Below are 27,463 nucleotides of genomic sequence, written 5' to 3'. Positions count from 1 at the left end.
ATTTAATATGACATTGTCCTCCATGTCTCTGTCTTCAAGTCATCTGAGTTAGTCTGATTCTTTTGTAACAGTTATTCTATACTGTCTCGCTCTGTCTCTCTCCGTCTCTCTCCCTCTCTCTCCAGGTCACCTGAGTTCGTCGTCCATCTACCCTGTGTGTCTGGCCCCCTACCTGATCGTCACCACCTGCTCTGACTCCCGCGTCCGGTTCTGGCGATGCTCTGTGGAGGGGGGAGAGACTGCCCTGGGGTGTGAGGAGGGGGAGAACAGGGTCTATCACTGGGAGCCTTGGGCTCTACTCAACGAGGAGGAGGATAACAACAGTGCTGTGTGTGTCCCGGGACGTCCTGTAGCCGTGTCCTGTTCCTACACTGGACGACTGGCTGTCTCCTTCAAACAGCCCCGGCCCGGACACATCGCGGGACAGGTAGGAGAGGACTTTTACTGTACGCTCCACTCAAGTTAATGGCTCATTGGATGAGTACATATTCTGGTGTAGTTCACCTGTCCAAATTCAAGCACATTGCTTTCAATTTCTGTCCCTGAGGAATGTAAAAAAAATACAGTATAATCTTTATCAGTCATTTTGTAGAAGGTTTTACCTGAAGTGGTTGTGGTTCTGTCTCTAGATATGGTTTTGGATGAGAACATCTGATGACTAAAATGTACAATACTTCATTCATTCATTTTCCCTCAGACATGTCATTTTTTTGCATTTGACAGTTTATTGAAGTGTGTACCTTCCTCCCTCTCTCCAGAGCCATGGTCCAGCAGGGGACTTCTCCATGCACGTGTCCATCTTTGAGTGTGAGTCTACGGGGGGGTCTGAGTGGGTGTTGGAGCAGACCCTCCACCTGGATGACTTCACTAGGCCCTCCTCTACCCTGGACCCTGGAGTCAGTGTAGACTCCAACCTCTTTGTGTACAGCAGGTACTGGTGGGGTGTGTGTGTGTGTGTGTGTGTGTGTGTATGTCTCTAAAATGACTAACCCCCTCTCTCTCTGTAGGTCTGACCTGTACATGAGTCGCGACCACCACTCTCCCAACATCAAACACTATGTCCACCTGGACTGGCTGTCCAAAGAGGACGGGTCTCATATCCTCACGGTGGGGGTGGGATCCAATATCCTCATGTACGGTCGCATCTCGGGCGTGGTCAACGAACAGACCGCAAGCAAGGACGGGGTGGCGATCATCACCCTACCTCTAGGGGGCAGCATCAAACAGGTACATGCTCACACACACACACACCCCAAAGTCAGGATCAAACTGGTACACGCTCACACACACACACACACACACACACACACCCCAAAGTCAGGATCAAACAGGTACACACTCACACACACACACACACACACACCCCAAAGTCAGGATCAAACAGGTACACACTCACACACACACACACACACACACACCCAAAGTCAGGATCAAACTGGTACACGCTCACACACACACACACCCAAAGTCAGGATCAAACTGGTACACGCTCACACACACACACACCCAAAGTCAGGATCAAACTGGTACTTCCGTAACCCACACTACCTTGTATTCTTCACACATTTAGTCTACTGTGTATTGCTGTTACATCTGCTGTTTGTTAGCATGTGGTTCTGTCTGTATGTGTTGTGTATGCTGCTAAATGACTTGCCTCTTTGAGGACATTCAAGTTTTCAAGTGTGCGTCCCAAATGGTTTCCTGGCTAGTCAGACTCCTTGCTTCAGGCCAAACGCCACGCCCACGGACGTCAGTTTCTTCTCCACAATGAGGCTGGATCTGAGTCCCTCCCCGACCCTTCACCGAATGGGGCAGTGATTGGTCCAGAAACCGATTGGTATTCCACCAGAGTGTAAAGCAGTGGTTTGAAAATGTGTCATTGGCTTTGGATACTCTGATTGGTTAGCCCCTCTGCCCATCCTCACAACAAACAACGTCAATGTTGTCAGTCTCAGACTAAAGTACTGCATGCATTGAACAAGAATTTAGGATGAGACTACTCTCTGGCTACCCAAATGGCACCCTATTCCCTAATTGGTGCACTACTTTTGACCAGTGCCTAATGACTGCACTATAAAGCGTCTGGATAATAAACATTATTATTATTCTACTAATAATCATTATTCTTACCCCCCTGCATCCCTGATCTAATGTGAAACAGGGTATCCGATCCCGCTGGATCCTGCTGCGCACTGTGGACCTGCTCTCCTCTGTAGACGGCACCCCCTCCCTGCCCGTGTCCCTGTCCTGGGTGAGGGACGGCATCCTGGTGGTGGGTATGGACTGTGAGATGCACGTGTACGCCCAGTGGCGCCAGGACCGCAAGCCCGGTGATGCCGAGGGGGATAGCCTCTCCTCTGAAGATAACATCGCCGGGGGGGTTGGAGGGAGCGGAGGGCAGACGGCCACTGCTGCAACCACGGGGGGATCCTCGTCGGCGTTCAAGGGGCGCGCCCGGTCCAAGAGTGTGTTTGAGGGCAACGTGGCAATCGATGAGGCTCTCCAGGCGCCGGCAGGGCTGCAGGAGGGGGGTCTGTTCGAGGCGGCCCACTCCCTGTCCCCCACCCTGCCTCAGTACCATCCAACACAGCTGCTGGAGCTCATGGACCTGGGGAAGGTCCGCCGCGCCAAGGTGGGTCTGACTGACTGGTCTGGGTGGATGGGTGAATTGGTGGATGGATGAATAGATGGCTGGTTGGCTGTCTGTCTGGGTGGATGAATGTCTGGTTGGCTGTCTGTCTGATTGGTGGGTGGGCTGGCTGGTTGGCTGCTTGTCTGGCTGGCTGGCTGTTTGTCCATCTGCCTGTCCACTTTATAAATGTTTGCAACCAAGATACATTTATTTAAGTGACCAGACAACTTCTTGAGTAGTCATAGAATAGAGAGAACAACAATATGACTACTGTGATTATGATGACAATGATGATGGCGATGATGCCGTCAATGACTACATTAATGTCTCTGCCACTGTTGATGAAGATGAGGAAGATGATTATTCTTCTTCTTCAGGCCATCCTCTCCCACCTGGTGAAGTGTATCGCTGGGGAGGTTGCTGTGGTGAGGGACGTGGAGGCAGGTGAGGGTGGAACCAGACGCCACCTGTCCCGGACAATTAGTGTGAGCGGCAGTACGGCTAAAGACACCATCGTGGCCGGCCGCGACGGGGGACGAGATTACACAGAAATCAACTCCATTCCCCCTCTACCCCTCTACGCTCTGCTCTCTGCTGACCTGGACACCTCCTATAAGGGAGGAGAGGAGGGGGCGAAGGGAGGGAAGGTGGCTGAGGTAGAGGGGGTGAGGAAGACAGGAGGAGATCAGTACACAGACCTGTTCCAGGTAAGATGTTTCAGGTTTTAGCTGGATGTTTCAGTGACACATACAGATGTTTCCTTTTTCATAGAATCATACTTCCTAAGTGTGTAGATGCTCAACAGATTCTTCAAAAACATGTTTATTTTCTATTGTATAATGTTGATATTCTGTCTGTTACCTAAAGACAAGATATGCAGTAAATGTTTGTTGGAACCATATGACCCCTCCATGTGTTAACCTCTGGGTCCAGATGTAATCTTGTTCTCTGTTATACCCAAATCAATAATCAATCAACCAATCAATCATCTAGTGATTGTATGTCTCCCTCCCTCAGTTGCAGGCGGTGACGACAGATGACTTTGTGAGCTTCGCTACAGAGAAAGTAGAGAAGAAGTCTAGATTCATCAACCTGTCTCAGTACGGACCCACCTACTTCGGACCAGAACACGCACAGGTAAACAACAACAACAACAGTTATTTACTTACCAGCCTGTGGATGGCTGAGATGTTTTTGTCTGGTTTAAGTGTTTGTCAAGTAAATATATCGCCTCTGTGATTAATACAGTTCTTCTCTGCTAATCTCCCTCCCTCCCTCCCTCCCTCCCTCCCTCCCCCCCTCTCTCGCGCTCTCTCTCGCGCTCTCTCTCGCGCTCTCGCTCTCTCTCTCTCGCTCCCCCTCCATCCTTCCCTCCCTCTCCCCCTCCATCCTTCCCTCCCTCTCCCCCTCCATCCTTCCCTCCCTCTCCCCCTCCATCCTTCCCTCCCTCTCCCCCTCCATCCTTCCCTCCCTCTCCCCCTCCTCCCTCCCTCCAGGTGTTATCTAGTCAGCTGATGCATTCCAGTCTTCCAGGTCTGACCAGGTTGGAACAGATGTTTCTGGTGGCTCTAGCTGATACTGTAGCTACCACCAGTTCAGAGGTCAGCAGCTCCACTGACAAACAGTACACAGGTCAGTCTCAGAGAGAGGGAGGGTGTCTGTGACTTGGGCCATGTTTTACCTGACCATGGTTTATTAGGCAAAACAAATAGAAACATAATGTAATTAGTCTAGTCAGAGTTGTTCCCTGATTACGTGTTCTTAATGGTTGATATAAACACACACTGACACTTATCTTTGTCATTTCACCTCCAGTATCAGTCTGGTATAGATGTTATTTAGTCTTTAAGGGGGAAGTGAGAAAGAGACCTTAGCAGGTTGTTCCTCTGTTAAGTAAGCAGAGGGAGAGAAAGAAGGAGAGGGAGAGAAAGAAGGAGAGGGAGAGAAAGAAGGAGAGGGAGAGAAAGAAGGAGAGGGAGAGATTGAGAGGAGAGGGAGAGATTGAGAGGAGAGGGAGAGATTGAGAGGAGAGGGAGAGATTGAGAGGAGAGGGAGAGATTGAGAGGAGAGGGAGAGATTGAGAGGAGAGGGAGAGATTGAGAGGAGAGGGAGAGATTGAGAGGAGAGGGAGAGATTGAGAGGAGAGGGAGAGATTGAGAGGAGAGGGAGAGATTGAGAGGAGAGGGAGAGATTGAGAGGAGAGGGAGAGATTGAGAGGAGAGGGAGAGAGGGAGAGGGAGACAAAGAAGGAGAGATTGAGAGGGGAGGGAGAGAAAGGAGAGGGAGAGAGATTGAGAGGGGAGAGGGAGAGCTTGAGAGGGGAGGGAGAGAAGGTTGGAAGGTTCATGGACGAGACACACTAAGACACAGGACTATGGGGCACATTGAACTACCATGCTACCATGAACAAGTAGTGCACTGTATAGGAAACGGGGTACCATTTAGGGAGGAGGACCAGGCACATGGAGTGGAAGACATTTAAAGGACTGATTGCTAAATCATTGTTTTCATCTCTTTGTATGGATGGGTAGAGGGGGATGGAGAGATCCCTCAACACCCTCCATCGGGTGTGTTTCATTTGTATTGTTAGGTTCTACATGAACCTAGTAAAACTCACAGACGATTAGTAAAGCTTAAACTAAGTTTATTTACCCGTTGGGCCATACAGCTGCATAAGACAAAGCCATATTTCCACCAGTGGTCGTATAGATATACCTCAGTTTGGGTGGAGTCTCCTCCTTCCCTCTAAACATTACATCTTTATTACTAGGCAGGAAGTTAAGTGATACGGGCCACAAACTGTTCCTTCTCCCTTAAGGGGACCTGACCTGACCTTGACCCCCTTCCTCACTACTCCACCGCTCCACCATTATCAGTGACTACAGTCATGTGATTGCCTCTCCTCTACTCAGCACCTGCCCAAAGCCCCCTGGCTCCTATCCAATATTTCACGTTTAGAAATCCGAAGCCATCAGTATGGATGGGTAGAGGGGGACAGAGAGATCCCTCAACCCTCTCCATCTGGTGTGGAGTCTTAGGAGGAAGCTGCTCTCTCCCAAATGAATGGGAAAGACTGGCACCATCTGATTCCATCTGATCAGTGTGTGTGTGAGTTAATGTGCTACACTAACCCATGTGTTAATAATGTGTTTCTGTCTAGGTGGTGAGGCCCTGGATGAGTGTGGGTTGAGGTACCTGTTAGCCATGCGTCTACACACCTGTCTCCTCACCTCTCTACCCCCACTGTACCGCATGCAGTTGCTGCACCAAGGTATGGTACACACACACACACACACACACACACACACACACACACACACACACACACACACACACACACACACACACACACACACACACACACACACTCCTGCTTCACAATCGGTCTTTCTGAGCTGTGATGGACAGGCTCGTAGAGAGTGTCTTATTGGTACATTATACTGAGACATTGATCTAGTGTTTGATATGTAGGAGGACTTGCAGTGGATATGTTGTCTCTCTCTCTAGGCCCTGTTCCTCCCAGGTCCAGATATGTTGTCTCTCTGGGCCCTGTTCCTCCCAGGTCCAGATATGTTGTCTCTCTTTGGGCCCTGTTCCTCCCAGGTCCAGATATGTTGTCTCTCTGGGCCCTGTTCCTCCCAGGTCCAGATATGTTGTCTCTCTCTGGGCCTTGTTCCTCCCAGGTCCAGATATGTTGTCTCTCTTTGGGCCCTGTTCCTCCCAGGTCCAGATATGTTGTCTCTCTCTGGGCCCTGTTCCTCCCAGGTACAGATATGTTGTCTCTCTCTGGGCCCTGTTCCTCCCAGGTACATATATGTTGTCTCTCTCTGGGCCCTGTTCCCTCCCAGGTACAGATATGTTGTCTCTCTCTGGGCCCTGTTCCCTCCCAGGTACAGATATGTTGTCTCTCTCTGGGCCCTGTTCCCTCCCAGGTACAGATATGTTGTCTCTCTCTGGGCCCTGTTCCCTCCCAGGATCAGATATGTTGTCTCTCTCTGGGCCCTGTTCCCTCCCAGGATCAGATATGTTGTCTCTCTCTGGGCCCTGTTCCTCCCAGGTACAGATATGTTGTCTCTCTCTGGGCCCTGTTCCTCCCAGGTACAGATATGTTGTCTCTCTCTGGGCCCTGTTCCTCCCAGGTACAGATATGTTGTCTCTCTCTGGGCCCTGTTCCTCCCAGGTACAGATATGTTGTCTCTCTCTGGGCCCTGTTCCCTCCCAGGTCCAGATATGTTGTCTCTCTCTGGGCCCTGTTCCCTCCCAGGATCAGATATGTTGTCTCTCTCTGGGCCCTGTTCCCTCCCAGGATCAGATATGTTGTCTCTTTGGGCCCTGTTCCCTCCCAGGTACAGATATGTTGTCTCTCTCTGGGCCCTGTTCCCTCCCAGGATCAGATATGTTGTCTCTCTGGGCCCTGTTCCCTCCCAGGTACAGATATGTTGTCTCTCTCTGGGCCCTGTTCCCTCCCAGGTACAGATATGTTGTCTCTCTCTGGGCCCTGTTCCCTCCCAGGTCCAGATATATTGTCTCTCTCTGGGCCCTGTTCCCTCTCAGGTCCAGATATGTTGTCTCTCTGGGCCCTGTTCCCTCCCAGGTCCAGATATGTTGTCTCTCTGGGCCCTGTTCCCTCCCTTTTCTCTCCTCTCTGAACACAGTCACCTGTCTCCCCCCAGGTCTGTCTACGTGTCACTTTGCGTGGGCATTCCACTCGGAGGCTGAGGAGGAGATGTTGAATATGATCCCGGCCATGCAGAGAGGAGACCCTCAGTGGTCTGAGCTACGGGCTGTAGGGGTGGGCTGGTGGATCCGCAACATCAACACACTACGCAGGATGGTGGAGAAGGTAGGGGACGGTGTGGCCTGAACTCCTATCATTGATTGATTGATTGGTTGGTCTTCATGGTTTGATTGGTTGATCTGTGTGTAGGTGGGTAAAGCAGCGTTCCAGAGGAACAACGATCCTTTAGATGCGGCTCTGTTCTACCTGGCCACGAAGAAGAAGGCTGTTCTCTGGGGCCTGTTCAGGTAACACCTGGAACACACTTGGACCTCTAGCCTGATCCCAGATCAGTTTGTGTTGTCTCACCTTTTTGTTTAGTTATTCACCTCTCCTGGACTTTTCTTTAAAATCCACATGTTATGTTTTTCCATGTGTCAGAACGCAATTAGATGAATCATGTACAGCAGGTAAATAATGCATATTATATTCTCCTCTTCCTCCTCTCCTCTAGGTCTCAGCGTGATGAGAAGATGACAGTGTTCTTTAAGAATAACTTCAGTGAGGACCGCTGGCGTAAAGCAGCTCTGAAGAACGCTTTCTCTCTGCTGGGGAAACAGCGCTTTGAACAGGCTGCTGCCTTCTTCCTGCTGGCTGGCTCCCTGAAAGACGCCGTCGAGGTCCGGAAACACACACACGCACACGCGCACACGCACACGCACACGCACACACACACACACACACACACACACACACACACACACACACACACACACACACACACACACACACACACACACACACACACACACACACACACACACACACACACACAGAGACACACACACACACACACAGACAGAGAGTCTGTTCCTAGTTTAGATCTACTTCAGCTGCACCTCTATTGTTTCTTTTGTGACATCTTCCTCGCCATGGAAACCTGGCAGAGACCAATGTTTATGGAAGTCAACTAGGAGGTGTGTCAATGACGTGAGACTCTACAGCTGTGTGTGTGACTACTCTAGTCTAAACCTGAAAGATAAGGTCATGGAGATGGTTAGCTACGTAAATGTTGGGGTTACTTTACCTTGGGCTGAGGGTGCAACAGAACAGTCTCACTCTCAACATGCTGATAGCAGGACACTGCCTAGAGGGGGAATGGGTTCCTGCTATAAGTGTTTGGGGATAGTTTACCAGACAGTTGGTTCAGAAGGGCATCATTGAGAGAACACTAGATCACACGTTCATCATTTGTCTGTCTTAGCCATGAGTCTTACTGTTATGTCAGTTTTAGCAAACAGTCTAAACCTTGAACCTTGATTTGCCGTTGAACAGCGTTTTTAGTCCAGCAGGAGACAGGCCCTGAATACATCTATGGTTGTCAGGTTTCTTAGTAAGTCTATGTTATAAACCCTGCACATGCAGAACCTGCTTGATGTGTGGACAGTGCCTGGTGTGGCTTCTCATCTCATCTCCTCTACTCTAACTGTCCTCTACTCTAACTGTCCTCTACTCTAACTGTCCTCTACTCTAACTGTCCTCTACTCTAACTGGCCTCTACTCTAACTGTCCTCTACTCTAACTGTCCTCTACTCTAACTGGCCTCTACTCTAACTGGCCTCTACTCTAACTGGCCTCTACTCTAACTGGCCTCTACTCTAACTGGCCTCTACTCTAACTGGCCTCTACTCTAACTGGCCTCTACTCTAACTGGCCTCTACTCTAACTGGCCTCTACTCTAACTGGCCTCTACTCTAACTGGCCTCTACTCTAACTGGCCTCTACTCTAACTGGCCTCTACTCTAACTGGCCTCTACTCTAACTGGCCTCTACTCTAACTGGCCTCTACTCTAACTGGCCTCTACTCTAACTGGCCTCTACTCTAACTGGCCTCTACTCTAACTGGCCTCTACTCTAACTGGCCTCTACTCTAACTGGCCTCTACTCTAACTGTCCCCTCCTCTGACTGTCCCCTCCTCTAACTGTTCCCTCCTCTAACTGTTCCCTCCTCTAACTGTCCCCTCCTCTAACTGTCCCCTCCTCTAACTGTCTCCTCTTCTAACTGTCACTTACTTACTAGGCCTTTACAGTAGCTTGTGAAAGTATTCACCCCCCTTGGCATTTTTCCTATTTTGTTGTCTTACAACCTGGAATTAAAATAGATTTTGGGGGGGTTGTATCATTTGATTTACACAATGTGCCAACCACTTTGAAGATGACATTTTTTTATTTATTGTGAAACAAACAAGAAATAAGACCAAAAAACTGAGAACTTGAGCTTGCATAACTATTCACCCCCTCCAAAGTCGATACTTTGTAAAGCCACCTTTTGCAGCAATTACAGCTGCAAGTCTCTTGGGATATGTCTTTGACTAGGCCATTCCAAGACATTTAAATGTTTCCCTTAAACCACTCGAGTGTTGCTTTAGCAGTATGCTTAGGGCCAATGTCCTGCTGGAAGGTGAACCTCCGTCCCAGTCCCTAATCTCTGGAATATTGAAACAGGTTTCCCTCAATAATTTCTATGTATTTAGCGCCATCCAGCATTCCTTCAGTTCTGACCAGTTGCCCATTCCCTGCCGATGAAGAACATCCCCAAAGCATGATGCTGCCACCACCATGCTTCACTGTGGGGATGGTATTCTCGGGGTGATGAGAGGTGTTGGGTTTGTGCTGACATAGCATTTTCCTTGATAGCCAAAAAGCTCAATTTTAGTCTCATCTGACCAGAGCACCTTCTTCCATATGTTTGGGGAGTCTCCCACATTCCTTTTGGCGAACATTAAACATGTTTGCTTATTTTTTTCTTTAAGCATTGGCTTTTTTCTGGCCTGGCCACTCTTCCGTTAAGCCCAGCTCTGTGGCGTGTACAGCTTAGGGGTCCTATGGACAGATACTCCAATCTCTGCTGTGGAGCTTTGCAGCTCCTTCAGGGTTATCTTTTGTCTCTTTGTTGCCTCTCTGATTAATGCCCTCCTTGCCTGGTCTGTTTTGGTGGGCGGCCCTCTCTTGGCAGGTGGTGCCATATTCTTTCAATTTTTTAATAATGTATTTAATGGTGCTCCGTGGGATGCTCAAAGTTTCTGATATTTTTTTATAACCCAACCCTGATCTGTGCTTCTCCACAACTTTGTCTCTGACCTGTTTGGAGAGCTCCTTGGTCTTCATGGTGCTGCTTGCTTAGTTGTGTTGCAGACTCTGGGGCCTTTCTGAACAGGTGTGTGTGTGTGTATATGTGTATATATATATATATATATATATATATATATATATATATATATATATATATATATATATATATATATATATATATATATACACTGCTCAAAAAAATAAAGGGAACACTTAAACAACACAATGTAACTCCAAGTCAATCACACTTCTGTGAAATAAAACTGTCCACTTAGGAAGCAACATTGATTGACAATAAATTTCACATGCTGTTGTGCAAATGGAATAGACAAAAGGTGGAAATTATAGGCAATTAGCAAGACACCCCCAATAAAGGAGTGGTTCTGCAGGTGGTGACCACAGACCACTTCTCAGTTCCTATGCTTCCTGGCTGATGTTTTGGTCACTTTTGAATGCTGGCGGTGATTTCACTCTAGTGGTAGCATGAGACGGAGTCTACAACCCACACAAGTGGCTCAGGTAGTGCAGCTCATCCAGGATGGCACATCAATGCGAGCTGTGGCAAGAAGGTTTGCTGTGTCTGTCAGCGTAGTGTCCAGAGCATGGAGGCGCTACCAGGAGACAGGCCAGTACATCAGGAGACGTGGAGGAGGCCGTAGGAGGGCAACAACCCAGCAGCAGGACCGCTACCTCCACCTTTGTGCAAGGAGGAGCACTGCCAGAGCACTGCAAAATGACCTCCAGCAGGCCACAAATGTGCATGTGTCTGCTCAAACGGTCAGACACAGACTCCATGAGGGTGGTATGAAGGCCCGACGTCCACAGGTGGGGGTTGTGCTTTCAGCCCAGCACCGAGCAGGACGTTTGGCATTTGCCAGTAGAGTGAAAGCACCGCCAGCATTCAAAAGTGGTCTGTGGTCACCACCTGCAGAACCACTCCTTTATTGGGGGTGTCTTGCTAATTGCCTAAAATTTCCCCCTTTTGTCTAGTCCATTTGCACAACAGCATGTGAAATTTATTGTCAATCAGTGTTGCTTCCTAAGTGGACAGTTATATTTCACAGAAGTGTGATTGACTTGGAGTTACATTGTGTTTTTTAAGTGTTCCCTTTATTTTTTTGAGCAGTGTATATATATATATATACACTGTGATCATGTGACAGATCGTGTGACACTTAGATTGCACACAGGTGGACTTTATTTAACTAATTATGTGACTTCTGAAGGTAATTGGTTGCACTAGATCTTATTTAGGAGCTTCATCGCAAAGAGGGTGAAAACATATGCACGCACCACTTTTCAGTTTTAATTTAAGTACTTTTTTTCATTTGACTTGACCAATTTAGACTATTTTGTGTATGTCCATTACATGAAATCCAAATAAAAATCAATTTAAATCCATTTTGTAATGCAACAAAATAGGAATAATGCCAAGGGGTTGAATACTTTTGCAAGGCACTGTATATTCCTTATGGAACACAGGCCAACTTTAACTTTCCTCTACTGTCCTCTTTCTCCTCTCCTGTAACTGTCCTCTCCTCTAACTGTGCTCTCCTCTTTCTCCTCTCCTGTAACTGTCCTCTACTCTAACTGTGCTCTCCTCTTTCTCCTCTCCTGTAACTGTCCTCTCCTCTATCTGTGCTCTCCTCTTTCTCCTCTCCTGTAACTGTGCTCTCCTCTTTCTCCTCTACTCTAACTGTACTGTCCTTTTTCTCCTCTCCTGTAACTGTCCTCTTTCTCCTCTCCTGTAACTGTCCTCTCCTCTAACTGTGCTCTCCTCTTTCTCCTCTCCTCTAACTGTCCTCTCCTTTAGGTGTGCTTGGAGAAGATGGAAGATATCCAGTTGGCCATGGTAGTAGCCAGGCTGTACGAGGCCGACTATGAGAGCAGTTCCACCTGCCAAGCCATCCTGTATGAGAAGGTTTTGGGCTGCCAGAGGGATGGGTCGGGGTACCACTGCACCAAACTACACCCTGACCCGTTCCTACGCAGCATAGCCTTCTGGATCATGAAGGACTACACCAAGGCCCTGGGCACGCTGCTAGAGTGCATCCCCAAAGAGGATGATGAGAACCCAGGTGATCAGCATGGTGGTAGATCACACCCTCAGAGAGGACAGGGATGTTTCAGCTGAGAGCTGATGCTATATTCTAACTGGATTGATTTGCATTGACCTCTATCTACCTCTTACTTTCTCCCTCCCCCTCCCTCCCCCTTCTCTCCCCCTCCCACCCCTCCTCCCTCCCTCCCTCCCTCCCTCCCTCCCTCCCCCTCCTCTCTCTCTCCCTCCCCCTCCTCTCTCTCTCCCTCCCCTCTCTCCCTCCCCTCCTCTCTCCCTCCCCTCCCCTCTCTCCCTCCTTTTTTCCCTCTCTAACCCCCCCCCAGATGTGATGGTGAAGTCGTGTAACCCGGTGGTATTTAGTTTCTATAACTACCTGAGGACACACCCCCTGATCATCCGCCGCCACTACGCGTCCCCTGAGGGGGCTGTGACATCACTAGGCCTCACCTCGGAGAAGAGCAGCGTCGACGAGATCAACCTCATCGAACGCAAACTCTTCTTCACCACCGCCAACGCACACTTCAAGGTCTTTGATTTGTTTTAATCAATCATTTAATAACACAATTCAACCACACGTGGATACAATGCATTTAGAAGCATCGGAGATAACACAAAGTTGACAACTTAAAGGTTCATTGTATTATACCTGTACAGTCGTGGCCAAAAGTTTTGAGAATGACACCTCTGTTTGTATGATGGCAATTTGCATATACTCCAGAATGTTATGAAGAGTGATCAGATGAATTGTAATTAATTGCAAAGTCCCTGGCACGACTGTAGTATAGTACTTATTATAAAGTGTAATGTGGCACGGCATTAAAAACAGTAGTCATTGTATACTAACAGTATTTTTAAGATTAGTATAATTTTTATCTCACCTTTAATAAATAAAGGATAAGTTAATTAATCTAAAAGTAATGCTACTAATAAGGAGATATATTGGGGGTAAGGCCCTGCTATAGACTAGTGTCCTGTCCAGGGAGTGTACTGTACATCAAGCTGCCTCACCATACAGAAACAGGAGATAGACTAGTGTCCTGTCCAGGGAGTGTACTGTACATCAAGCTGCCTCACCATACAGAAACAGGAGGCTCCTGCCAAGTGAGCCGTTTCGGCTCGTGGAAGGCTACTTACTAATGTTACTAATTAGTGTTATTCTGTTTTCTAATAAAGGTGGGCTGTCCAGTGCTTGCCCTGGAGGTGCTCTCTAAGATCCCCAAGGTGACCAAGAAGTCAGTCTCCTCGTCCCCCCTAAGTAAAGGCTCTTCCATGGCCAACGTCAGCTCTAGCCTGCCTCTGGAGAATGGGAACCAGGGGGCCCTGGACTGGGCCTCTCCTGCCCCAGTTAAGGCCAATCCTGCCTGGGGTACAGAGGAGAGCTCAGCCACACTGGACTGGAGCCAGCCTCTGGTCAAAGTGGAGGACGATGGACTGCAGCTGGACTGGGGAGATGATAAGAACGATGATGAAGCTGATGGTGGTCTGACAATGAAGAAGACTGATGTGGAGACCGAAGCTGATGAGGGGTCTGGGGGGGTGAGACCACCTGGGCTGCAGAGAGAGGACTCTCAGGTAGGCCTGGCGACATCATCAATATAACCACTAGTCAATATAACCACTAGTCAATATAACCACTGGTCAGTATAACCACTAGTCAGTATAATATAACCACTAGTCAATATAACCACTAGTCAGTATAACCACTAGTCAGTATAATATAACCACTAGTCAATATAACCACTAGTCAGTATAACCACTGGTCAGTATAACCACTGGTCAGTATAACCACTGGTCAGTATAACCACTAGTCAGTATAACCACTAGTCAGTATAACCACCCGTCAGCATAACCACCCGTCAGCATAACCACCCGTCAGCATAACCACCCGTCAGCATAACCACTCGTCAGTATAACCACTAGTCAGTATAACCACTAGTCAGTATACTTGACTGTTGAGATTACTTTAAGAGAAAACCAAGTTGATACATAAGCTTTGTGATAGTGGAAAAAGTAGTGTTGTGTTTTCCTTGTCTGTTAACGTATCATCCAAAAAGATCATTTCATTTTTTTAACACGATAAAGAACTTTCTTGTTTATTGAAAATATCTAATGTATCAGTCTAGTTAAAAATGTGATTTTTCTGTAAGAGTATTATATAGGTTTGATACTATTAATATAGAGTGGTTATGCCAGTATTTAAGTGCTAGATATTTCCAGAACCATCTCTGCTCTCAGGGTGAGTCTGAGGTGGACGTGATCGCAGAGCAGCTGAAGTTCCGAGCGTGTCTGAAGATTCTGATGACAGAGCTCAGGACGCTAGCTACGGGCTATGAGGTGGACGGGGGGAAGCTGCGCTTTCAGCTCTACAGCTGGTTAGAGAAGGAGATAGGAGCCATGCACCGTATCTGCAACTACAAGGTACACACACACACACACACACACACACACACACACACACACACACACACACACACACACACACACACACACACACACACACACACACACACACACACACACTTCATCTGCAACTACAAGGTACACACACACACACACACACACACACACACACACACACACACACACACACACTTCATCTGCCACTACAAGGTACACACACACACACACACACACACACTGAATCTGCAGTATTTCCTGTAACTGTTACTGCTACAGTACCATAACAGCTTCAAGATCAAACCCTCTGTCCTCTTCTCTTCTTCAGGTGGCGGGGAAGGAGGAGAGCCAGGAGCTGGAGAGATGGGAGGATGGAGGAGGAGTAGAGGACGTGTTTGAGGAGTCCCTGGGGGGTGGCGGGGGTACGGAGGCGGGGGCGTATGAGCGCCACCAGCTGGGGCGTAGGCGTCTCGCAGCCAAGCAGCTTCATGCTGAGAGGAGGAAGGCGTGGCTAAGGAAGAACCAGGCTCTGCTCCGGGTCTTCCTGTCCTACTGCAGCCTGCACGGCGCCAAGGGAGGGGGGGTCACCTCGGTACGCATGGAGCTCATCTTCCTGCTGCAAGAGAGCCAACAGGTAGGTGCTGAAGAAACACACACACAGGTCAGACACACACTTTCTGTCTCTTTCTCTCACTCTGTCTCTGTCTCTCTCTGTCTCTCTCTGTCTCTGTCTCTCTGTCTCTCTCTCTCACTCTGTCTCTCTCTCTCTGTCTCTCTCTCTCTCTCTCTCTGTCTCTCTGTCTCTCTCTCTCTCTCTCTCTGTCTCTCTGTCTCTCTCTCTCTCTCTCTCTCTCTCTCTCTCTCTGTCTCTCTCTCTCTCTCTGTCTCTCTCTCTCACTCTGTCTCTCTCTCTCACTCTGTCTCTCTCTCTCTCTGTCTCTCTGTCTCTCTCTCTCTCTCTGTCTCTCTCTCTCTCTCTCTCTCTCTCTCTCTCTGTCTCTCTGTCTCTCTGTCTCTCTCTCTGTCTCTCTCTCTCTCTCTGTCTCTCTGTCTCTCTCTCTCACTCTGTCTCTCTCTCTCTGTCTCTCTCTCTCTCTCTCTCTGTCTCTCTGTCTCTCTCTCTCACTCTGTCTCTCTCTCTCTGTCTCTCTCTCTCTCTCTCTCTGTCTCTCTCTCACTCTTGTCTCTGTCTCTCACTCTGCCTCTGTCTCTCGCTCGCTCTCTGTCTCTCTCTGTCTCTGTCTCTCACTCTGTCTCTCGCTCGCTCTCTGTCTCTCTCACTCTCTCTCTGTCTCTGTCTCTCTCTGTCTCTGTCTCTCTCTCACTCTCTCTGTCTCTGTCTCTCTCTGTCTCTGTCTCTCTCTCACTCTGTCTCTGTCTCTCTCTCACTCTGTCTCTGTCTCTCTGTCTCTGTCTCTCTCTCACTCTGTCTCTGTCTCTCACTCTGTCTCTCACTCTGTCTCTCACTCTGTCTCTCACTCTGTCTCTCACTCTGTCTCTCGCTCGCCCTCTCTCGCTCGCCCTCTCTCGCTCTCTCTCTCTCTCTCTCTCTCTCTCTCTCTCTCTCTCTTTGTCTCTCTCGCTCTCTCTCTCTCCGTATCACCTCTGATATATTCTTGCTCTATTCTTCCTCTTGTCTCTCCTTTCTCTTATTCTCCCCTCTCCTCCCCTCCTCCAGGAGACTACAGTGAAACAGCTCCAGTCCCCCCTGCCCCTCCCCACTACCCTCCCCCTCCTCTCAGCCAGTATCGCCACCACCAAGACGGTGATCTCCAACCCTGTGCTCCACCTCAGCAACCACATCCATGACATCCTTCACACCATCACACAGATGGAGCTGCCTCCACACCCTGAACTCATGGACGACAGGGTATGTATGGGTCTGTTAGTATGACAAACTAAACACACATTTAAAACATACACTACTTAACTGCCAACAGAAATGATTGTCACAAGGAGTCTTCATTCAAAGATAAATCCCCACACAGCAGACTTTCTTTCATAGTCTCATGTTTGCTTTTCATCTTGAAATGGTTTGTTCCTCCATGAGTGAGATGAGTGTAGTTTGTCTCTCACCTCTCCAGGTGAATCTCCTGCACACCCTGGCTGCCTCTCTGTCTGCCTGCATCTATCAAGCCCTGTGTGACAGCCATAGCTACAGGTACACACACACACACGTACACACACACGTTTTGATGACCTATAGTTTGAGTTCCTACTGTCATTTCCTGTTGAGATGAATTGTCATGACTGTCTGATCCTGACCTTGGCTCGTTCCCATGGTACCTTGCAGCAGCCAGGCAGAGGCCAATCAGTTTACAGGGATGGTGTACCAGGGTCTGCTGCTGAGTGAGAGGAGACGGCTACGCACCGAGAGCATCGAGGAGCACACTACACCCACCTCTGCCCCCGCGCAGTGGCCAGGTACACACACACCTCTGCCCCCGCGCAGTGGCCAGGTACACACACAGCTCTGCACCCACGCAGTGGCCAGGTACACACACAGCTCTGCACCCGCGCAGTGGCCAGGTACACACACACCTCTGCCCCCGCGCAGTGGCCAGGTACACACACACCTCTGCCCCGGTGCAGTGGCCAGGTACACACACACCTCTGCCCCCGCGCAGTGGCCAGGTACACACACACCTCTGCCCCCGCGCAGTGGCCAGGTACACACACACCTCTGCCCCCGCGCAGTGGCCAGGTACACACACAGCTCTGCACCCACGCAGTGGCCAGGTACACACACACCTCTGCCCCCGCGCAGTGGCCAGGTACACACACAGCTCTGCACCCGCGCAGTGGCCAGGTACACACACACCTCTGCCCCCACGCAGTGGCCAGGTACACACACACCTCTGCCCCCGCGCAGTGGCCAGGTACACACACAGCTCTGCACCCGCGCAGTGGCCAGGTACACACACACCTCTGCCCCCACGCAGTGGCCAGGTACACACACAGCTCTGCCAGTCACAGTAAATGAATGTCAATCTAAACATCGTCTGAGCAGACAGCTGAATGGACAACATGACTGCTATGTTTGCCTTATCTGTCAATAGGGAGGGAAAGAGGGAAGGGGAAGGAGGACAGAGAGAGAGGACAAAAATAATTTAATTGAGAGAACAGACAGAGAGGACTGATAGAGAGAGAGAGAGAGATACAGAGAAGACTGACAGAAGCAGAGAGAGAGAGAGATGACTAACAGCGAGAGAGAAACAGATGGTACTCAGTAATAGCAGCTCTGTAGCCTGTGGGGAATATAACAGAAGGAGACGCGGGGATGGATGGATGTGTCACGCCATCTCTCCACTGTTAATATGTAGCGGGAATCTTATTACAGCACAAGTCTGTGGTTCTGTGATACATAACGATCTAATAATATAATTAGATCAGTCTAATGCTGTTCTGTGATACATAACTATCTAATAATATCATTAGATCAGTCTAATGTAGTTCTGTGATACATAACTATCTAATAATATCATTATTATTATCATTCAAACCTTCATTTTACTAATCAGTAGTGTGTTCTGTATAAATGTAATTACATTAAATGAATTATATGAATCTGTCTGTCTCCCCCCCCCCCCCCCCCTCTAGGTGTGTCCTCTCTGATTGCTCTGCTCCAGTCAGCTCAGGGCGAGGATCAGCCCAAGCTCAATGTGTTGCTGTGTGAGGCTGTGGTGGCAGTTTACCTGTCCCTGCTCATCCATGGGCTGGGCATGCACGCTGGCAACGAGCTGTTCCGCCTCGCTGCTCACCCCCTCAGCAACAAGATGTGGGCGGCCGTGTTTGGGGGTGGGGCTAAAATCATCATCAAACCCAAACGGAACGCCGAGATCACTCCAGGTAACTTAGTAGACCCCTCGGCTTGTAACCCCTGACCTCCTCTCTACCTCCTCTCTACCTCATCTCCACCTCCTCTCTCTACCTCCTCTCTGCCTCCTCTCTACCTCTCTCTACCTCTCTCTTCATCTACCTCTCTCCTCCTCTCTCTTTCTCTCTACCTCTCTCTACCTCCTCTCTGCCTCCTCTCTACCTCTCTCTACCTACCTCCTCTCTACCTACCTCCTCTCTACCTACCTCCTCTCTACCTACCTCCTCTCTACCTCTCTCCTCATCTACCTCTCTCCTCCTCTCTCTTTCTCTCTACCTCTCCTCCTCTCTACCTCTCCTCCTCTCTATCTCTCTCTTTCTCTACCTCTCTCCTCCTCTACCTCTCTCCTCCTCTCTACCTCTCTCTTTCTCTACCTCTCTCTTTCTCTACCTCTCTCTTTCTCTCTATCTCTACCCCTCTCTACCTATCCTCCTGTCTACCTCTCTCTTTCTCTCTATCGCTACCCCTCTCTACCTATCCTCCTGTCTACCTCTCTCTTTCTCTCTATCTCTCTACCCATTAGTTTATCCTTTGTGTTCTTTGTGTTTTCTGTCTCCCCTCATCTCTCCTCTCTGTCCCCTGTTGTAACATTCTATTTAACCTTTAACCTTTACCTCTCTCATTCTCTTCCCTACTCCCCCCCTCTCCCTTGTTTCACCCCCCTTTTTTACTCATGCCTGAGCCTGTGAAATCAGACGCAAGCCCCTCCCTCCCATGACTAGCCAGACATACATAACTCCTCCCCTCTCCCCTGTGTCAGTTGATATTGAGGCAGGTAGGCCTGAGCAGGGTCCTCCCCACAGCCCCAGTGTCACCCAGCCCCTGCACACTGATTCAGGGGACACAGCAGCACCTAGCTGTGAGTAACAGAGCTCCAGTGGGTTTGCAGTGCTGGGTGCAGTGATAAACTACCGTGCTGGTTTTGTGCTGCTCTATTGCAGTTCAGTAAATGCCGCTAAAGTGGTTTTCCCACTGTGTGTTCCTCAGAAAGTTAGCTAGTCTTTTCTGCAGGGATACTATTCATTGGAAGTTCATGGTTCTCTGAACGGACAGAAATAGATCTCTGTCTGTCTCTGTTATTGTGTGCTGTGGTCTCATCTCATTGTATCGTGCATCTGAACCTGTGTGTGTGTGTTTGTGAAGGTGTGTGTGCATGTTTTCCATCTCATCTCATCGTGTCATCTCTATCTGTCTGTCACCATAGCAGCAGCAGGTAAAGCTAGAACGGACTCGTCATCGTCAGTGACCTCTGAACCTGACTCAGGGACTAAGGCTAAAACAGGTACTCACTGTGTTTCAGGTCTGGGTTAACTAACAGTGCATTTCCACATAACACGATCATTCGGATATACATTCCTCCTTTTGGTCTCATGTGGGTGCTAGCAAGCAGGCTAGGTATCAACAGCCAATCCTGTAGTGGTGGAAGCTTGAGTGAACTTCGATTGGGCAATAGCGTTGGTATATCGCGGAGTATTTGCATAAATTTCAGCTTTCTTCAACTTTGTTCCCACCGTATTCATGCTCGCATCGCCAAACCGTCCCCCCTCCCACTTCACTTCCCTCCATTGAAAATGAATGGGGCACCGTTGTTTCATCGCCCCCATCGTGTTATGTGGAAATGCACTGTAAGGTTTAACCAGGTACACTCACTGGGCTATAGGTCTACCTTCACTAAGGGTTAACCAGGTACACTCACTGGGCTATAGGTCTACCTTCACTAAGGGTTAACCAGGTACACTAACTGGGCTATAGGTCTGCCTTCACTAAGGGTTAACCAGGTACACTAACTGGGCTATAGGTCTGCCTTCACTAAGGGTTAACCAGGTACACTCACTGTGCTATAGGTCTGCCTTCACTAAGGGTTAACCAGGTACACTAACTGGGCTATAGGTCTGCCTTCACTAAGGGTAAACCAGGTACACTAACTGGGCTATAGGTCTGCCTTCACTAAGGGTTAACCAGGTACACTAACTGGGCTATATGTCTGCCTTCACTAAGGGTTAACCAGGTACACTCACTGGGCTATAGGTCTGCCTTCACTAAGGTTTAACCAGGTACACTAACTGGGCTATAGGTCTACCTTCACTAAGGGTTAACCAGGTACACTAACTGGGCTATAGGTCTGCCTTCACTAAGGGTTAACCAGGTACACTAACTGGGCTATAGGTCTGCCTTCACTAAGGGTTAACCAGGTACACTAACTGTGCTATAGGTCTGCCTTCACTAAGGGTTAACCAGGTACACTCACTGGGCTATAGGTCTACCTTCACTAAGGGTTAACCAGGTACACTCACTGGGCTATATGTCTGCCTTCACTAAGGGTTAACCAGGTACACTCACTGGGCTATAGGTCTGCCTTCACTAAGGTTTAACCAGGTACACTAACTGGGCTATAGGTCTGCCTTCACTAAGGGTTAACCAGGTACACTAACTGGGCTATAGGTCTGCCTTCACTAAGGGTTAACCAGGTACACTAACTGTGCTATAGGTCTGCCTTCACTAAGGGTTAACCAGGTACACTCACTGGGCTATAGGTCTACCTTCACTAAGGGTTAACCAGGTACACTCACTGTGCTATAGGTCTGCCTTCACTAAGGGTTAACCAGGTACACTAACTGGGCTATAGGTCTGCCTTCACTAAGGGTTAACCAGGTACACTCACTGTGCTATAGGTCTGCCTTCACTAAGGGTTAACCAGGTACACTAACTGTGCTTTAGGTCTGCCTTCACTAAGGGTTAACCAGGTACACTCACTGGGCTATAGGTCTGCCTTCACTAAGGTTTAACCAGGTACACTAACTGGGCTATAGGTCTGCCTTCACTAAGGGTTAACCAGGTACACTAACTGGGCTATAGGTCTGCCTTCACTAAGGGTTAACCAGGTACACTCACTGGGCTATAGGTCTACCTTCACTAAGGGTTAACCAGGTACACTCACTGTGCTATAGGTCTGCTTTCACTAAGGGTTAACCAGGTACACTAACTGGGCTATAGGTCTGCCTTCACTAAGGGTTAACCAGGTACACTCACTGTGCTATAGGTCTGCCTTCACTAAGGGTAAACCATGTACACTCACTGTGCTATAGGTCTGCCTTCACTAAGGGTAAACCAGGTACACTCACTGGGCTATAGGTCTGCCTTCACTAAGGGTAAACCAGGTACACTAACTGGGCTATAGGTCTGCCTTCACTAAGGGTAAACCAGGTACACTAACTGGGCTATAGGTCTGCCTTCACTAAGGGTTAACCAGGTACACTAACTGGGCTATAGGTCTGCCTTCACTAAGGGTAAACCAGGTACACTAACTGGGCTATAGGTCTGCCTTCACTAAGGGTAAACCAGGTACACTAACTGTGCCATAGGTCTGCCTTCACTAAGGGTAAACCAGGAACACGGGGCGGCAGGGTATCCTAGTGGTTAGAGCGTTGGACTAGTAACCGAAAGGTTGCAAGTTCAAATCCCCGAGCTGACAAGTCACAAATTTGTCGTTCCTCCCATGAGCAGGCAGTTACCCCACTGTTCCTAGGCCGTCATTGAAAATAAGAATTTGTTCTTAAACTGACTTGTCTAGTTAAATAAAGGTAAAACATATATATATATATATTTTAAACACTAACTGGGCTGTATAGTAATGTCTGGAACGGAATGAATGGTTTCCATGTGTTTGATTCTATTCCATTATTTCCATTCCAGCCATTATTATGAGCCGTCCTCCCCTCACCAGCCTCCACTGCCTGGGTGATCTAGTGGGGATCAGTAGTATCCGTGATGGTGTACTGTAGTAACCGTGTTGTTCCTCCATTATTATGAGCCATCCTCCCCTCACCAGCCTCCACTGCCTGGGTGATCTAGTGGGAATCAGTAGTATCCGTGATGGTGTACTGTAGTAACAGTGTTGTTCCTCCATTATTATGAGCCATCCTCCCCTCACCAGCCTCCACTGCCTGGGTGATCTAGTGGGGATCAGTAGTATCCGTGATGGTGTACTCTAGTAACCGTTTTGTTCCTCCATTATTATGAGCCATCCTCCCCTCACCAGCCTCCACTGCCTGGGTGATCTAGTGGGAATCATAGTATCCGTGATGGTGTACTGTAGTAACAGTGTTGTTCCTCCATTATTATGTTAGTTACTAGCATGTGATTGTGGTATTGATGAAAGAAACACAACTGTAATTCAACATATGTATTATTACTTATCAGATGTGATGGTAGACAAACTAATTCTGAACATCAGTTCTTCTGAATACTGTTTTGGAAACGACCTTTAGTGATCAGACATTATTAGCAGATTGTGTCAAATAAATCGATATGCTTTTGTGTTCACATTTAGACTTGAGAACTTTTCTTTGAAGTCAAGTGTTCTTTCAGGATGTGGGTGAAAGGGGGAGAAGTGGGGAGAGGAAAAGAGGCTGGAAGAGGATGTGGAGAGGAGAGAACAGCAGAAAGGAGAGGAGGAAAAGAGGCTGGTGGGGGAGGATGTGGAGAGGAGAGAACAGCGGAAAGGAGAGGAGGAAAAGAGGCTGGTGGGGGAGGATGTGAAGAGGAGAGAACAGCAGAAAGGAGAGGAGGGGAGAGAAGGGTGGAGGAGAAGAGTTGAGAGAAGAATGCTTTATTTCAAAATGCCAAGTAGTCGATAAGAATCAGCTCCGTAAAAAGTACTGTTACCTTGTCTGCCACACACACACACACACCCTCTGGAGAGCTGAGATATAAGGGTCCTTGGTCTCTCTCTGTTTTATACCAGGTCACAAGCCATGCAGATTACACTCAAGGACTCAGAAGCCTTTCAACCAGCAGACAGACGTTGATTAGAATATTATTTGAAACCTCTGGCCATATAACCATTCATAACCATTCATAACCATTCTCCTTGTCTTGTCTCATCATGATATAGTATTATGAGTTATTGTGATCACCTTGACTGTATTGTCTCGTAGTCTGACGTGTGTGTACGTGTGTGTGTGTTGTACGTGTGTGTGTGTTGTGTGTGTGTGTGTGTGGGGTACGTGTCTGTGTCTTGTGTACGTCTTACGCTGTTGTCTTCGTTTGTCTCTCGTCTCAGTGGTTCCAGAGATAGTCACCCAGGATAACGGTCCAGGTTTGTGTAAAAACGTGTTTGTCCTGTGTCTGTCGTGTCCGTCCTCCTCTGTGTGTGTTTCTGTGTCTCCATGTCTTGAGCCCAGAGTTGACCATAACCATGTGACCTGACCAGGAAGACGCTGGGCCCTAACACTAACACAGATGCCGTGCAGGGTTACTGGAGTCAATAATCAGTTCAATCAATTCAGTTTGTTTCCTGAATTGAAATGGAATTGAGCCTAAACCCTGGTGCTGTGCCTTCCTCCTGTACCCCCAAACCTCTCCTGGGCTCTACTAGGTGATGAAGACGATGATGAGTGATCAACTCCTCTTCATCTCTTACAAGTCAGCAGTCATGTAAAAATGTTTCGATAATAAAAAACATATGTATTAACAATCTCTCTCCCACACCCACCATCCCCTCGCCTAGCCGTGCCAGCTCCTCCCCTGGCAGAGGATGTGGACAGACTCAGACGAAGGTTTAATATGAGGATGCTGGTTCCTGGTCGTCCAGTAAAGGAGGTCCCTGCCACCCCCCCTCCCGTCCCTGCAGAGAGACCCGCCTACAGGGAGAAGTTCATTCCTCCAGAGCTCAGCATGTGGGACTACTTTGTGGCCAAAGTAAGGCGTGATGCTGCTCCGCACAACATCACTGTATACATACGCTCACTGACAAACCATTTGTTGGTACATACAGTCATTAAAACATCAAAACAGACACAAACAAATAAGCTCTCCTCTCTCTCCTCCTCCTCCCCCCTAGCCCTTCCTGCCCCTGTCAGACAGTGGAGCTCTGTACGACTCAGATGAGAGCGGAGAGGAGGATGACGACGACGACGATGATGAGGATGCCTTCCTCTCTGACACACAGATGACTGAACACTCTGACCCCAACTCATACAGGTGTGTCATTGTTGTGCCTTTTCCTATTAGACATCTAAGTAGAGTTCAGCTCTGGACAGCCCTTTGTGTTGGGCCGTGGTACACTGATTGTTCAGAGTATTTTTTACTAAGATTGAACACCCTGTCATGTTACCTGTAATGTCATGGTATGCTCTCTCTATCTCCTCTCTCTCTCACTTCTATCTCCTCTCTCTCTCACTTCTATCTCCTCTCTCTCTCACTTCTATCTCCTCTCTCTCCCCTCTCTCCTCTCTCTCCCCTCTCTTTCCTCTCACTTCTCCTCTCTCGCTTCTCTCCTCTCTCTCTCCCCGCTCTCGCTTCTCTCTCATCTCTCTCTCTCCCTCCTCTCCCTCCTCTCTCTCCTCTCTCTCCTCTCTCCCCTCTCTGTCTCTGTGTGTAGTTGGTCTCTGATCCGTCTGGTCATGGTGAAACTGGCTCTACACAACGTCAAGACCTTCCTCCCTCTCACTGGACTGGACTTCACAGGTACACACACACCCACACACTAGGGTTGAATGGCAGGAAACCGTTTACCGGGATTTACTGCCCAAAACCACTCCATTTCCCGGGATAAATAACTGCGAGAAACCGGTAAATGATAATAAATTATTTATATGAACAGCAAGGAGTGAAATGGAAATGTTAAATTATATGTGATGTCTAAATCGGTCTTCTCTATGGCCTCATCATAATGAATCATCAACACTCAGGGTGGGGACAGACAGCCCGTCTCAGGGTGGGGACAGACAGCCCGTCTCAGGGTGGGGACAGACAGCCCGTCTCAGGGTGGGGACAGACAGCCCGTCTCAGGGTGGGGACAGACAGCCCGTCTCAGGGTGGGGACAGACAGCCCGTCTCAGGGTGGGGACAGACAGCCCGTCTCAGGGTGGGGACAGACAGCCCGTCTCAGGGTGGGGACAGGCAGCCCGTCTCAGGGTGGGGACAGGCAGCCCGTCTCAGGGTGGGGACAGACAGCCCGTCTCAGGGTGGGGACAGGCAGCCCGTCTCAGGGTGGGGACAGGCAGCCCGTCTCAGGGTGGGGACAGGCAGCCCGTCTCAGGGTGGGGACAGGCAGCCCGTCTTAGGGTGGGGACAGGCAGCCCGTCTCAGGGTGGGGACAGGCAGCCCGTCTCAGGGTGGGGACAGGCAGCCCGTCTCAGGGTGGGGACAGGCAGCCCGTCTCAGGGTGGGGACAGGCAGCCCGTCTCAGGGTGGGGACAGGCAGCCCGTCTCAGGGTGGGGACAGGCAGCCCGTCTCAGGGTGGGGACAGGCAGCCCGTCTCAGGGTGGGGACAGGCAGCCCGTCTCAGGGTGGGGACAGGCAGCCCGTCTCAGGGTGGGGACAGGCAGCCCGTCTCAGGGTGGGGACAGGCAGCCCGTCTCAGGGTGGGGACAGGCAGCCCGTCTCAGGGTGGGGACAGGCAGCCCGTCTCAGGGTGGGGACAGGCAGCCCGTCTCAGGGTGGGGACAGGCAGCCCGTCTCAGGGTGGGGACAGGCAGCCCGTCTCAGGGTGGGGACAGGCAGCCCGTCTCAGGGTGGGGACAGGCAGCCCGTCTCAGGGTGGGGACAGGCAGCCCGTCTCAGGGTGGGGACAGGCAGCCCGTCTCAGGGTGGGGACAGGCAGCCCGTCTCAGGGTGGGGACAGGCAGCCCGTCTCAGGGTGGGGACAGGCAGCCCGTCTCAGGGTGGGGACAGGCAGCCCGTCTCAGGGTGGGGACAGGCAGCCCGTCTCAGGGTGGGGACAGGCAGCCCGTCTCAGGGTGGGGACAGGCAGCCCGTCTCTGGGTGGGGACAGAGAGCCCGTCTCGGGGTGGGGACAGAGAGCCCGTCTCGGGGTGGGGACAGTTCATAATGCATGTAGACTTATCATCTCATGGTAACTTGTTTTCTTGTGACAGGAAGGCCTGTATTTTCTGCAGCATAGTCTATATTACAGTAATATAAAACCAAGTGTTGTCTAATATACACAACTCCATTTGGCTTTCAGGGGTCACCTTATTTCTTAATTGTAAAGATATATATTTTGTATTGTAGCTGCAGAGTTTTAAAACAGTCTGTCACTCGAATATCGTTGCTTTAAATCAGTGCACGCGCAGTCTTTCTCTCTCTCCATCAACTCCATTCAAATTGCATCCAAAATAGATCATCCTGTTCTAGATTGATATATAGCCCTGTATATAGATGTCATAGCCTACCTCTTTCAGGTAATACATTCAATGAGGTATTAGTCTTATATTTAGCTAATGAATGATGGGTTATGCATAATAAGCTTGTAATTTATAGCCTCTTGTCTCTTGCTCAATGTGCACACACCTGTGCTCCGCTGGCCTCTCCTTAAATAACGCTCTTCAGCTCTTGGAGTCCCATGCAGGAAAAGCTACACTAGAGCAGTTTGCTGGACATTATTATATTTTAGCATTTCTTATACCAATAGACTGTTAGAAGAGGGACGCTAACTCTTGTTTGCTGAATGTTAAATACAGCAGCCAATAGAACTCACAGGTAGTTTGAAAGAAGAGTGAACTCATGATGGCGGTAGGTTATAGCAGTTATTTATTCAGACCCATAACCATTCAATCTTCATGAAGAGAAATGAAAGCCTCCTGCATCTAATTCTGGTCCTATATTACTCAATGATGTCTTTAGAATGATGAAGATAAGGA

At 49.2% G+C, this 27,463-nt stretch overlaps 1 protein-coding gene across 3 annotated transcripts in view; it reads left to right on the top strand.

Annotated features, from left to right (window-relative positions):
- LOC129844864 (dmX-like protein 2) overlaps positions 1-27,463 on the top strand; it is a 134,477-nt gene that overhangs the window by 42,850 nt on the left and 64,164 nt on the right. The window contains exons 20-43 of one of the 3 annotated variants that reach the window (XM_055913024.1): positions 126-427; positions 759-931; positions 1,008-1,227; positions 2,162-2,632; positions 3,010-3,339; positions 3,650-3,769; positions 4,129-4,264; positions 5,793-5,903; positions 7,306-7,475; positions 7,560-7,657; positions 7,864-8,029; positions 12,295-12,559; positions 12,867-13,069; positions 13,717-14,115; positions 14,779-14,961; positions 15,269-15,574; positions 16,619-16,810; positions 17,025-17,101; positions 17,234-17,364; positions 18,541-18,789; positions 20,022-20,099; positions 24,327-24,517; positions 24,660-24,799; positions 25,200-25,285. In XM_055913024.1, the coding sequence (XP_055768999.1) occupies positions 126-427; positions 759-931; positions 1,008-1,227; positions 2,162-2,632; positions 3,010-3,339; positions 3,650-3,769; positions 4,129-4,264; positions 5,793-5,903; positions 7,306-7,475; positions 7,560-7,657; positions 7,864-8,029; positions 12,295-12,559; positions 12,867-13,069; positions 13,717-14,115; positions 14,779-14,961; positions 15,269-15,574; positions 16,619-16,810; positions 17,025-17,101; positions 17,234-17,364; positions 18,541-18,789; positions 20,022-20,099; positions 24,327-24,517; positions 24,660-24,799; positions 25,200-25,285 (4,797 nt within the window). Of the gene's footprint in view, positions 1-125; positions 428-758; positions 932-1,007; positions 1,228-2,161; positions 2,633-3,009; positions 3,340-3,649; positions 3,770-4,128; positions 4,265-5,792; positions 5,904-7,305; positions 7,476-7,559; positions 7,658-7,863; positions 8,030-12,294; positions 12,560-12,866; positions 13,070-13,716; positions 14,116-14,760; positions 14,962-15,268; positions 15,575-16,618; positions 16,811-17,024; positions 17,102-17,233; positions 17,365-18,540; positions 18,790-20,021; positions 20,100-24,326; positions 24,518-24,659; positions 24,800-25,199; positions 25,286-27,463 lie in introns of all 3 variants that reach the window. The other 2 variants (XM_055913023.1, XM_055913026.1) reach the window with 2 other exon arrangements.

Source organism: Salvelinus fontinalis, unplaced genomic scaffold, assembly GCF_029448725.1.
Source record: "Salvelinus fontinalis isolate EN_2023a unplaced genomic scaffold, ASM2944872v1 scaffold_0242, whole genome shotgun sequence".
In the NCBI taxonomy this organism is placed as follows: Eukaryota; Metazoa; Chordata; class Actinopteri; order Salmoniformes; family Salmonidae; genus Salvelinus; species Salvelinus fontinalis.
This window is presented reverse-complemented; position numbering and strand designations above follow the sequence as displayed.